Raw genomic sequence first — 13,176 nt, 5'->3', positions numbered from 1 at the left:
AGTTTTCTGACGAGGGTAAGTCTTCAGGATAGAGGAGTTTGCTGAGAAACATTTGACAGTTTCTTAGTAACTGCTATAAGTTTCTTAGTAATAGCTGCTATAGCATGAGTGATGAGAAAAATTATCTTGTTTTGCAGACCTAACAACTATGACATATTCTTTAATTAATCAAAAATTGTAATTATTGGCAAATTGCTGAGGCATAAGAGGAATAAAAACATTTTAGATGCAACTTCAGTCATTCATTACCTTCCTTTAATGACATGACACAGCATTTTATACATTACTTGTATTATTCTTGTTGAACCGGAATATACCTTGTTAGACGAATATGCTGAAAACTTGTATTTTTGACACAATAACTTTACAGGTGCCAAAAATGCATATCAGTGCCCCCAAGGAGCGAATGAGTCAGATGATGAAGCTATTTATGAAAACACAGAAACTATTTTCCAGCAGAAGGACGATTCAGACAAGTCTGATAATGACTACGTTTATGGTAATGCTGATGAACAAACAAGGGCTGTGGACAATGACTATGAAGATGATGAAGTTTATGCAAACTGTGTAGATTAGTGTTGAGAACTTAATAATTATCAGTATGTACAGTCCCCAAACAATCACATGATTCAATTGGATATATAATATTGCTTCTTAGTTGTTTTAAATAATGTTGATTATAGAATCAGTTTGTATTCGGCTGTTTAGTGTGTTCAGATCCGATAATAAAACTTTTTATTTCACTTTCTTAATACAAATAGGTATATTCTTGTTTTCATTTTAAATTATTGTTAATATTAAATATTGAAATGCATCAAGAGTTAAATGATCCATGAGTGTTTTCCATAAACTGATGACTAATGCAGAAATCAGAAAATAATGAATGGGACAACTGAAATATCATTTTTAATTCTAATATCACTCATAAACTTCCAAAACAATCATGTATATACTATTCATATTTTTTTTAGATTAGATTAAACTCCCTTTGTCTATTTTTTCTTAACATTGTTATACATTTTTTAAAATTGGATTTAATTTGAGTTTCAGATTATGGGAATTAATTTAGTGAATTTTGAATGTATTTGATTCATTTACTGTATTTACTCTCTTATCTCTTATATATCCAGCCTTATGAGTAGCAGTTTGGGATTTGGGGTATTTTGGAACTAAACGGGACAAATTATTCTGCAAATACTTATTGGTGATAAAAAACAAACAAACAAACAAAAAAACTTTTTTTTTTTTTTTTTTTTTTTTTTTTTTACTATTTGTAAATTGAGTTAATAAAATTAATGTTAAAGTCTTTGATTGATATGTAAAGTTTCTTTTTACCATCCAGGGTGTGTGTGTGTGTGTGTGTTTTTCTTAACCAATCATCTGCACTTTTCTTACCACCTTACACTTGATCGACTCCCATACAGGTTGTCTCCAATAGTGCCTTATTCTGCATGTAGAAGAAGGGTAGAACCTCCCTCCCTGAGAGTACAGCCAATTTCGCTCTTTTGGCTACAGTGGTGCCTAAACCCAGATTGACGGAGGTCTCAGACACCAACATGGAAGCCTCCCCATTCATGCTCCATCAAACTCTACATTAACTGCTTCTTAACCTGTGCAACAAACAACAAATTTACTTTGAAACTCTTGCTCAGGAGTTGGCCGAGACACAGTGTGCACTCCAGATGCTGCTGCACCCCACCACATCTACAGCCCACATTTGAGGCTCACCAAAGCGCAGCTTGTGTCCCAGCATAGAGGAAGGATGGCGTAAGTGTCAAGAGGTGGTCTTGCAATGTATTGATGACTCCAGTTGTTTCACCTCACTTTGGTCAGCCACCCCTTTGCCCACCGCATCTGAAGGATTCCTGTTGTCATTTGGTGACAGGTGGAGAATCACTTTGGCAGTTCCTAGTCCAGATTTCTATCTTTCTCACTCTCTCTCCTCTCCCTTCTTCTTCCCTGGTTCCAGCTCCACAGTACTGAGGTGCCAGGGCCCTGAAACTGACACACTGGACCAAGTTTTCACACAGTTTACCTCTCTAACATCTCCCCATGATCTGTCTCTCCTCACAGGGGGAACATCCTGTGACTACCATATCTGGGGCAAAATCCAGGGCAGCTTTGTTGGCACTGTGAGAAAAAGACCATTTCCAGATTCAGTGTTCCTTCATGGAGGTGGGAATGCTGATCCATATCCCTGACATGCCTCAGGCCTCGGTGGAATCAGGATATTGGTAGCTCAGTGGTTAAGACTTTGGACTTCTGCTTGGAAGGTTGTGAGTTCAAAGCCCCACTAAACTGCCACTGCTAGGTCCTTAGTCAAAGGCCCTTAACCCTCAACTGCTCACTTGTTTAAAACGAGATAACTGTAAGACTGCATGACAAATCTAAATGTAATGTAAGAGCTACCTTTAGAGTCAGATTCTCCTCAGAGGCTGACGCTAAAGGCACAAATGGGGCACCTGACAGACCTTCCAGGAGCACAGAAAGGTCCCAGGAAGGTATGCGTGGCCTACAGATGGGCCTCAGCCACCTGACACCATGCACAAACCTTGAAGTTAGAGGATGTTGCCCCACAGAGGCTCCATCAACAAGGGCGTGGCTGGCTGAAATGGCGGCCATGTAAACCCAGATTGTAGAAGGAGCCCACCTCGCTGAGAAACATCCTTGTAAGAACTCCAGGACTGTAGCAGGTCACTGGGTCTAGCTGGCATTCCTCACACCACAAGACAAAAAGCCACCACTTGAGTGCATAGAATTTCCTCGTGGATGGTGCTCTAGGGTTCAACATGGTCTCTACAACCTCAGTTGTGAGACCAGAATCTATGAGCTGGTGCCCCTCCATGGTTCATAGGGTGATAAATCAGCCCTCCGGCTTGAGACAGTAGATCCCTGAAGATGGGAATCTCCCAATGAGTGCCGTCTAGCAGGGATATTATCTCCATGAACCATATTTGAGCTGGCCAATAAGGTGCAGACGAAGGCTGTCTTGGCGAACTCTTGCTAGAACTTGTGGGAGCAGAGCGATCGGGGGAAAAGTGTACAAATGTGACCATGGCCACATGTGCACCATGGCGTCCAGCCCTAATTGTGCAGGAGGAGTGAGGGGAAACCACAGCGGGCAGTGTGTTGTCTCCTTGGAGGCGAACACATGCAGTCCCGCTTGGCGAAACCTCCACCATATGGATTCCACCACTTGTGGATGAAGCCACCAATCCCTGGGCCTCAGCACCTGCCTCAACAGGATGTCTGCTCTCCACATTCCAGTTGCCAAAGAATGTACATTGCACTCACTGCCAAAACTTTCCCTTTGCCCAGAGAAGAATTAGTTGTGCCTGCCTGAACAGGGGGCATGGACATAATCCTCCCTGGTGGTCAATATATGAGACCACTACTGTGTTGTCTGTAAACACATGGTGACTGCTCAATTGATGCTGGCTGCTGCTGCCATAAGCTCCAATAGTCTCCCATAGAGACTGGAGGGGATGCCAAGATCCAGCTTTATCTTGCTCAATGTTGATAGGATTGACCCTACACATGTTGGGGATAGAAACGCCCTCATCGAAGTAGAATCCTTATAACCCCTAGAAAAGTTGTCCACTGCACTGGAGAAAGCATACTTTTCTGAGGTTCAACCTGAGCCCAAAGCTCTTTATGTGGGCAAGAACAACATCTTGATGTTGAACTGCCAGTTTCCTGGATCGTGCTAGAATTAACCAGTCATCCAGGTAATTTAGAACTTGGATGCCCTGGAGTCACAATGGAGCCAGAATGACATACATGCACTTTGTGAAGATGCGAGGGGATAAAGATAGCCCAAAGGGAAGAACCCGATCTTGGCTATGTGGAAATACCCGGAGGAAACCCCCGCAGCCCGGGGAGAACATGCAAACTCCGCACACACATGGCCCCGGCGGGACTCAAACCCTGGACCCTGGAGGTGTGATGCGAACGTGCTGCAACAGGACCATTTATAGCAATATCACTTCTGTGGTCAGGTTCATGCTTTAACTTTAAAGAGTCTGAAATTTCCAGAGCCTGAACACGGTTTCCTAAAAACCATGTTCTTAACACTGAGGCATATTTACATTTTTGTTTTGTATATTTGATTAATTTAACTCTTCAATGTTCATTTCTTACAAAGTGGTAGGAGATACAGATTGGTGACAAATTAAAGAAAAAAGACAATGACTCTGTTACACGATGGGGGGGCATTTATTTTTGCTGGCATGTATTGGCTCCACTTTTATTTTTTCTAGAGCGATGCATCATTGCAAATAAGTACTGCGATTTTTATGACTGATCACATTTATCCTTTTATGCAGTGAAACATTTCTATCCTGATGGGCATGTTCTCTTCCGGGATGACTCCATCCCCATCCAGGGCTCACTGAATGTTTTGATGAGTTCATTATTCGATTCATTATTATTTGAATAGTTCATTTTTCAACAATGGACACTGCCACAAAAAAGCTTTACAGAAATATATATACAGTATCATGGCACTGTGAGCGGAGTTGGAATGCTCTCCCCACTCAGATCTCTTGGAGAATCAAAATCCTCTCAGCAACAGTGCGCATGTTTGTTCTCCCCTTTTTGTGCAAGTTCCTTTTGCTTTCAACCTTGTCGGATGGCCGGAGTTATAAAGCCGACTGAACCGCATGTATGCACGAAGACAAACTGCTCAGAATGAAGCCTTTCAGAAAGTCATTCATTTCTCTCAGATAAATTTGATTTTGATTTATTTAAAAGTTTGTGTTTTTAATTTCTAATAAAAATTTTATGAGACTGATTTCCTAATGAGAAGGATTTAACAAGACTGACGACTTTATGAGATTGATCATTTAAATTTAAACTGAAGGACTATATTGCTGGTATGTACATTGAATTTGTAGCACTTCCAGTATAAACTGACCCATTTCCTCTGGAGGTATGAAGTGTTTTGATGATTGTGGTGGAGAATCTCCCGCAGGTGTTCAATTGTACTGAGATCTGATAACTAAGAAGGCCATAACATATGATTTATGTCATTTCTGTCCTCATAAAAAGAATTCAGTAAATCCTGGATGAGGGAGGAATTACCCAGGAAGAGATCACGCCCGTCATGTTCCATCAGAGGACAAAGGTGACTAGTCAGTAGAACCTGCAGTATTGATTTGCAGTCACACATTCCTCTAAGAGGGCAGGTGGAGCCAAACCATGTAAGCAAAACTAAATAAAAAAAAATCCCACAAAAGTGTAACAGAACCATTATTTTTCTTCAGGTACCAAAAAAAAAATTCTCATGACACTCTTAGAGAAAGACACAATAGGGCTATTGAGTTTTGTACTGGGGCAGGATGGAGCTACAGGGCAGGTAAGGCAAATAATTGCTTGGGTTCCTGTGAACTGAGGGAGCTCCGAACAACTAATTCCTTAATTCCACAGACATATAAAATGTCAAATTGCAGGAACGTCTCCAGAACCTTTGATAGCCAGTGTACATCAACATTTCAGAAATATCTCAGCAGTGTTTGATTTTAAAAGCAGAGGTTATCTTTTAGCCTATGTTATAATTGTAAGGCCAAGGGTGTACTTACTTTTTCCACACCTTTTCTTTCATCACATCTGTTGATATTTCTATTGTATAAATGACTGAAAAGCTCATTTTCCTTGTGGTTTTGTTCAAGAATATCAACTTTATTAATAGGCACAGTTTGTAATCAAATGTTTGCTCATCCAAATACGTCAAAAAAAGGCAACAATTTTCATGGGGCATACTTATTTATTTCCATATATCTGTACATTCGTACATGCATACATATAGCACATACATACTATACCATATGTATTGAGCAATAGTAACAAAAGTAAACACTGCCCAGAGTCCATAGTTGATCATTAGATGACTACTAAACTAGTGAGTAAAAACAATAAAGTGATGCAATATGATGCAGGCACATAGCTACAATATAGTAGTATTTTTATAGACTGAATATGATTTTGAAATCCATGTAACTTGCAATTAAAAAAGAGCCACCTGTAATTAAAATAAGAGCATATTATCAATGGAAAATCCAATGTCCACTTTCCTTATGGTGGAAAATGGTTTCTGTGATTTCACAGTAAGGTTTTGCACTTGTCTCGTTCTTTTCTTTAAGACTCTTGCTTGTGTTTCTGGAATCTGTAAAATGATTATGTGAAAATGCTAGAGTTGTGGGGTAGTTTTAATCCCATTAGGTTAAAATGTTAATTTAACAGCTCAGTGTTGAGTTTACAACTGCAATTTCAAATCTTTTTTCAATTGAATTACTTTCTGGACTCGGACGGACTCGACTCTGGATCTGCCATTAAGGACTTGGACTTAAGTCCAACTCGACCCCTTTTGGACTCGATTGGTTAAGGACTTGGTCGTGACTTGAACTCGACAAAGGTGGATTCGGGCCCAACACTAATAGATACACACAAAAAGATGCGAGGTTATTTCCATATCAATGCATATTCAATTCTGCAAGACTAAAACAAGCAAGAAAAAACAAACAAACACTTTCCTGTGTTTAATTCTTTTTATACCACAGCAATTTGCAAAATAATTAATTTTTAAAAATTGTCAAACTAATAAATGTTAATCAATACAATATAAATATAATTACACTGATGACAAGGTCATAATATAAGAGTGTTTCTGTACCTGAGCAAGTAACACCAGCATCTTCACCATGGCCGCAGTCGTGTATACCAAATCCTCTATGAGTGCACTGTGTGATGGTGCTTTCACTTCCAGAACACGGAACATCATCCAGCCATATTGGACCACTTCCCTGACCAAAGTGGGCACTTTGATGAGCGCTGACAGCATTACCACATCCAAGCTGTCTACACACCACCTGCGCATCATTTATGTCCCAGTTATCATCACACACTGTTCCCCACTGGTTATTATGATAGACTTCCACTCTACCAGCGCAGGAGTGATTACCACCAGCGAGTCGTATATTAGCGCCATCTAAGACAAACAGCAAAATACATGTTACTCTTAATTCATCTTAATGAATCTCATTACTATATTGCAATATTACATCACTTGAACTAATATGAATCCATTTCTGTCATTCCATAATCATTTATCAAAAAAGATTTTTAAAGAGTTTTTTCTTGGGATTCCTCTTCTGAAAAGCTGTCTGTGCTCTCGTCACCCCACAACATTTCCACACTTCAGGAAGGCAATGTCTCTTAAATTGCATTTACAGCTTTCTGTCGAATAGCAGCCTGCAACAACAGCTTTCATGCCTCTTGTACACAGAAGACTGTCACAGTAATTGCAGTTCACTTGAGCAATACACTTATTCTTAAAATTCAACGTAGACAGTGTGCAGCTCGATCAGACAAACCCTGTAGATCAGATCAAGCAGAAACTGCTTCCATCTTACTTCCTTTTGAAAATACTTAACACAATGAACAGAACAGTCACCAACAGTCAAGCAACTGCACCGCCATGTTTGTTTTCCCTAACATTCTGAACTCACTATGGGTCGTAATCACTGATCTATCTGTCTGTCTGTCTGTCTGTCTATCTATCTATCTATCTATCTATCTATATATATATATATATATATATATATATATATATATATATATATATATATATATATATATATTTATTTATTTATTTATTTTTCACACCAAATTGTTGACGCCCCCCTGGCGCCGCCACTTTGAAAACCACTGGGTTACGTGTCCAGTTTCTATTCCATGCCTCGTATCCAGTGTTCATGTCTAAAGCCAGATTATCTGTTCCTGTCTAGACCGCGTTTCCTTGTTTATTGATTTAAAGTTCTAATAAAGACGTTGACCTGCATCTGCTACTGCCTCACCTCCCTGTGTCGTTACAATATGTATGTGTTACACTTTCTATACAAAAACAGGGATGTTATAATCAAATTACAAATACAGTATAAATATATTGTCTCACTTTGTCCAAATGCTGACCAAAATGCCTTTGCTACATATCTGTATGAAATAAAAGAAACCAGTTGAAATATTAGCATGAAGAAGAACCTAAGATGAACCTCAGTGCTGCATGCATTTCGCCTCCAATGCAACTGGCCCCATGATGAGATTTACAGGAAAAAAGATGGGCAAGGTTTCAACTATTTGCAGAGCAGCGTTTGGACTTTAGGACAATAGAAAGTGCAAGTGCCAAAAAAACATACTGATACTGTATGGTAAGCCTGAGGATGTACTGACAAATATGTGGTTCCCTAGTGACTGCTGTAGAGTGTTAAAATAAACAGAGCTGATTCAGAGATTTGACAGAACAGATAATTTCACCCTCAACCACCGTATAGTTATGGGAGTTTTAATACAAACCAAGTGCCACTGGAAATAAGTGAAGAAAATTAGACTCATATTTCATGTAAAGGGCTTGATTATATAAGTATAGTAGTAAAATTAATTAGCTAATGTAAAAAGTAATTATCTATTGGATTTATTACAGTTTAGATAAAGAGCTAGAGAGAAAGACCCATTTAAATCCACAAATTTGAAGGTTTTTTTTTTTTTTGGCTTATATTTAAAATACATTCCTGATTCATCTTGGTTATTGTTATTGTAACAGGGGATAATACTTGCATTAACCCTAGACAAGAAATTCACTAGAGTAATACGATGTTAAATGTTTCTTGTATGACACCTTCTTAGCGAAAAGCCTTTTTATAGACCATCAATTTACTAACCCAGCTGATATTAATCTGCACAGATAGGAGTTATAATTACTTTCTAACTTTTTACGGATTTCAGATGGTTCCTTGCCTTACCTTGCCTTGGAGAACTGCTTTTTCATAGCGTGTTCAATACTGTTTATGGATACTTTATTTATGCTGTGAATTCTTTATATTTGTGGATTTCTTGAGTTAATACTGATGACCTGTGAAAATTTCATGTGAATAACCTCATTGGAAGTATACTTACTGAAAAAAATGTTGACGCATTCAATACTTATATAAATACAAGGTATTTATTTATAATAGGAAAGAGATACTTATTCATGCGCGGTAGTTTTCTATAAGGAGATGTTTAATGTACATTTATGGAAGGAGTCTCCAGTGTCAGCACGTTGTAATGCTTTTCTATAGCTGCTACAAACTTGTTTCATGGACATTCCAATAAATAAAACTCTGAACACATCGCGTATCATCCTTTAATATTTATAAAAATCAATAAAATGTATTTATTATATAAATTGTTGGTATATTGCTGTGGTATAAGAGGAAAAAAACACTTATGGATGTATTATTATGGGCAAGTGAATTAATTTAATTGACCACCTCCTGCTTGATTATTTCCCTATAACAGCATGACACCAAAATTTTCGTTCTCCTATTCAGCGATCACTGAGTAACAGTGTGCATGCATTAGTCTTGTTAATACAATTTAAATAACGTATATTATGAGTAAACAATGACAATTATTTGAAGGACATTAACAATTAATTAGTGACATAACACTGTTAAGTATAATCTTCTCTGCACATACCTACAGTGATGGTAATGGAGTTGCTCTTGGATGATGTGGAGTTACTTTCCCTGTATGAGTAGTCACAGGTGTACTGGCCCTGATGTGAGGCATCTACAGTCAGATTAAATGTTGTTGTAGATTCTGCAGTTTGCTTCTCTATTGATGTTCCAGTTTTATACAATCTGAAGTCTACAGAGATGCATGTTGGGCTGGGTGTGGAACATCTGAACTGAAGGACTTCTCCAGGTGAGACCACAGAGTTTGGGGAGATCTGAGTCAATGTAGGACTCTGCATGTCTAGTAATAAAGAAATATATTTAATAATTTTGTAAATGTGTTTACGTTAAACAGGGTATTGTAACAAAAAAAAATAACAACAACAAAAGCCTACTTGAGCACACGACTCCAGCATCTTCTCCATCTCCACAGTTCTCTACTCCAAATCCTCTGTGTGAGCACTGATCTAATACACTCTCAGTTCCAGTACACTGAACATCATCCAGCCAGGTTGGTTCACTTCCCTGACCAAAGCGGGCATTAGGAGGAGCGCTGACTGCTTTACCACATCCAAGCTGTCTGCACACCACCTCTGCATCCTTTAAGTCCCAGTCATCATCACACACTGTTCCCCAACGGCCATTGTGCTGGATCTCCACTCGACCACAACAGTTACTCTGACCATTCACCAGTCTGACCTGATTACTCTCTTACATAAAAAGAGAGCAGGTTTTACTAATGACTGATTTTTGTGTCCATCAGTTTGATCATGAGATATAAAGGGAAATAATATTAGGAACAAAACCAGTTGTGAAAAATTTGAACTACATTTTCAATCTGTGTATGCTGAATAATATTGAATTTGTTCAGTGTAGTAAATAACCAATTTAAATATCCAAACTATATTCAAAACAGTGTCTCAACTGAACAATGAAATATGTGTAGGTATGTACAATGAAAAAATGTAGTGTCTCATTTTTTCCTCTCAAAATGATTGCATCCAATATAAAATTTTTAAGCTTAATAAGTGCAGGCCAGAGCAGACTTTATGGAAAGAATGGAAGTTCAACTTGACTTAATAAAAAAAAATTAACAACATGACTTAAATTCATATGTAGAACATTAGAAAGGATTAAAGCAACACTAAAAGATACACACAAAAAGATGCGAGATTATTTCCATATCAATGCATATTCAATTCTGCAAGAATAAAACAAGCAAGAAAAAACAAACAAACACTTTCCTGTGTTTAATTCTTTTCATACCACAGCAATTTGCAAAATAATTAATTTTAAAAAATTGTCAAACTAATAAATGTTAATCAATAGAATATAAATATAATTACATTGATGACAAGGTCATAATATAAGAGTGTTTCTGTACCTGAGCAAGTAACACCAGCATCTTCACCATGGCCGCAGTTGTGTATACCAAATCCATTATGAGAACACTGTGTGATGGTGCTTTCACTTCCAGAACACTGAACATTATCCAGCCATATTGGACCACTTCCCTGACCAAAGTGGGCACTTTGATGAGCGCTGACAGCATTACCACATCCAAGCTGTCTACACACCACCTGCGCATCATTTATGTCCCAGTTATCATCACACACTGTTCCCCACTGGTTATTATGATAGACTTCCACTCTACCAGCGCAGGAGTGATTACCACCAGCGAGTCGTATATTAGCGCCATCTAAGACAAACAGCAAAATACATGTTACTCTTAATTCATCTTAATGAATCTCATTACTGTATTGCAATATTACATCACTTGAACTAATATGAATCCATTTCTGTCATTCCATAATCATTTATCAAAAAAGATTTTTAAAGAGTTTTTTCTTGGGATTCCTCTTCTGAAAGGCTATCTGTGCTCTCGTCACCCCACAACATTTCCACACTTCAGGAAGGCAATGTCTCTTAATTTGCATTTACAGCTTTCTGTCGAATAGCAGCCTGCAACAACAGCTTTCATGCCTCTTGTACACAGAAGACTGTCACAGTAATTGCAGTTCACTTGAGCAGTACACTTATTCTTAAAATTCAACGTAGACATTGTGCAGCTCGATCAGACAAACCCTGTAGATCAGATCAAGCAGAAACTGCTTCCATCTTACTTCCTTTTGAAAATACTTAACACAATGAACAGAACAGTCACCAACAGTCAAGCAACTGCACCGCCATGTTTGTTTTCCCTAACATTCTGAACTCACTATGGGTCGTAATCACTGATCTATCTGTCTGTCTGTCTGTCTGTCTATCTATCTATCTATCTATATATATATATATATATATATATATATATATATATATAGAGAGAGAGAGAGAGAGAGAGAGAGAGAGAGAGAGAGAGAGAGAGAGAGAGAGAGAGATATAGTCGTAATGGGAAATCATCTGTTTTTTGGTGAGTGATTTTTACCCATCCAGTCATCCAGTCTGCATATACAGCATCACAATGCACTGTTTCTATACGTGTAATTGGTTATTTGTTTTGACTCTCATGTACTCTTTATTGTAGCATTCCCTTCAGCGGTGCACGTGTTATCTCAATAAAAGCAAGTTTTAGAAACTGAGGTACGATATCAGTGGACATTTTCAAACATATGTTCTGCAAGCTTTACCGTGTTTATTCTGAATATATTATTACGCGGTGTAACTTTTGTTTACGTTAAACATTCGTTGTGGTTATTTTCATAAATGAATATTAGCTATGTAGCTAATGTCAGCTTCGGAAAATAACCACAATGATGAACAGAAAATCTTATCAAGTTAGCTTTTGGTCAAGTTGGATATCTACTTACAGATCAACACCGGTGAAACACCTGATGAATATAATGTGGTCTTGGACTAATTCTTCATGTGTGATTTGTACTTTGTGCAGTGCAGGCCTGAACATGGCCCTACTCATGGGCATTATTAAATAATCATCCCATTGAATGTTAGATAAAACCGGAATGGGTTTTGCAGCAGGAGTAAAAGGTGGTAAAGAAAACTGTAACACTTTGATGTTGTATTTTTACTGTTGATTATTAAAGATTATGATTTGAACGACACATTTGTGCTTCATAGTTGCATGGTCTGTATAAACCCATGGGCACTTCTGCCACATCCTTTAGCGAACGTTGTTTTGCAGTTAAAAGCAGCACGACGGTTTTCATCCATTGGTGGTTGGCGGCCTCTGTTCACGACCATTGTTACCCTCCCCAGGAGTGGTCTACCAACAAAGATCATTCCAAGAGCAAGACGTGTAGGAGTCCGCAAGGTCACAACGGAACCCAGGGTAACTGGGTTCTAACCAACTAAAGGTCGCTCTCACCTTTACTAATGTTAATGTTCATGAGTTCACCATCAGGAGAACACTGAACAAAAATTGTGTGCATGGCAGTGTTGCAAGGAGAAAACCACTGCTCTGCAAAAATAACGTTGTTGCACTTCTGCAGTTTGCTAAAGATCACAAAAAGAAAAATGCTAAAGATTAATAAAACAGAAATGCTGTGGAAGGACCTGAAGCAATTACATTTATGGCATTTGGCCGATGCTCTTATCCAGAGCGACTTGCATTTATCTCATTTATACAACTGAGCAGTTGAGGGTTAAGGGCCTTGTTCAAGGGCCCAGCAGTGGCGGTTGGTAGTGTTGGGATTTAAACTAAACAATCTTCTGACCAGAAGTCCAGTGT

The 13,176-nt window shown here is 38.3% G+C and overlaps 2 protein-coding genes across 3 annotated transcripts in view; one reads left to right on the top strand and one right to left on the bottom strand.

Moving 5' to 3' along the window:
• LOC128628726 (Fc receptor-like protein 5) overlaps window positions 1-1,280 on the top strand; it is a 28,731-nt gene extending 27,451 nt beyond the window's left edge. Inside the window, exon 10 of one of the 2 annotated variants that reach the window (XM_053677957.1) lies at window positions 371-1,280. In XM_053677957.1, coding sequence (XP_053533932.1) covers window positions 371-576 — 206 coding nt within the window. In that variant the 3' untranslated portion in view covers window positions 577-1,280. The remainder of the gene's footprint in view (window positions 1-370) is intronic. The other variant, XM_053677955.1, reaches the window with a different exon arrangement.
• Window positions 1,281-5,744: 4,464 nt separating this feature from the next.
• The window catches only part of LOC128629347 (deleted in malignant brain tumors 1 protein), a 59,710-nt gene continuing 52,278 nt past the window's right edge, over window positions 5,745-13,176 (bottom strand). The window contains exons 4-8 of the mRNA XM_053677077.1: window positions 10,876-11,190; window positions 9,887-10,201; window positions 9,514-9,792; window positions 6,671-6,985; window positions 5,745-6,430 (exon numbers count right to left, since the gene is read on the bottom strand). Of these exons, the coding sequence (XP_053533052.1) occupies window positions 6,330-6,430; window positions 6,671-6,985; window positions 9,514-9,792; window positions 9,887-10,201; window positions 10,876-11,190 (1,325 nt within the window). The 3' untranslated portion in view covers window positions 5,745-6,329. The remainder of the gene's footprint in view (window positions 6,431-6,670; window positions 6,986-9,513; window positions 9,793-9,886; window positions 10,202-10,875; window positions 11,191-13,176) is intronic.

The sequence above is a fragment of the Ictalurus punctatus genome, chromosome 2 (assembly GCF_001660625.3).
Source record: "Ictalurus punctatus breed USDA103 chromosome 2, Coco_2.0, whole genome shotgun sequence".
Taxonomy (NCBI): domain Eukaryota; kingdom Metazoa; phylum Chordata; class Actinopteri; order Siluriformes; family Ictaluridae; genus Ictalurus; species Ictalurus punctatus.
This window is presented reverse-complemented; position numbering and strand designations above follow the sequence as displayed.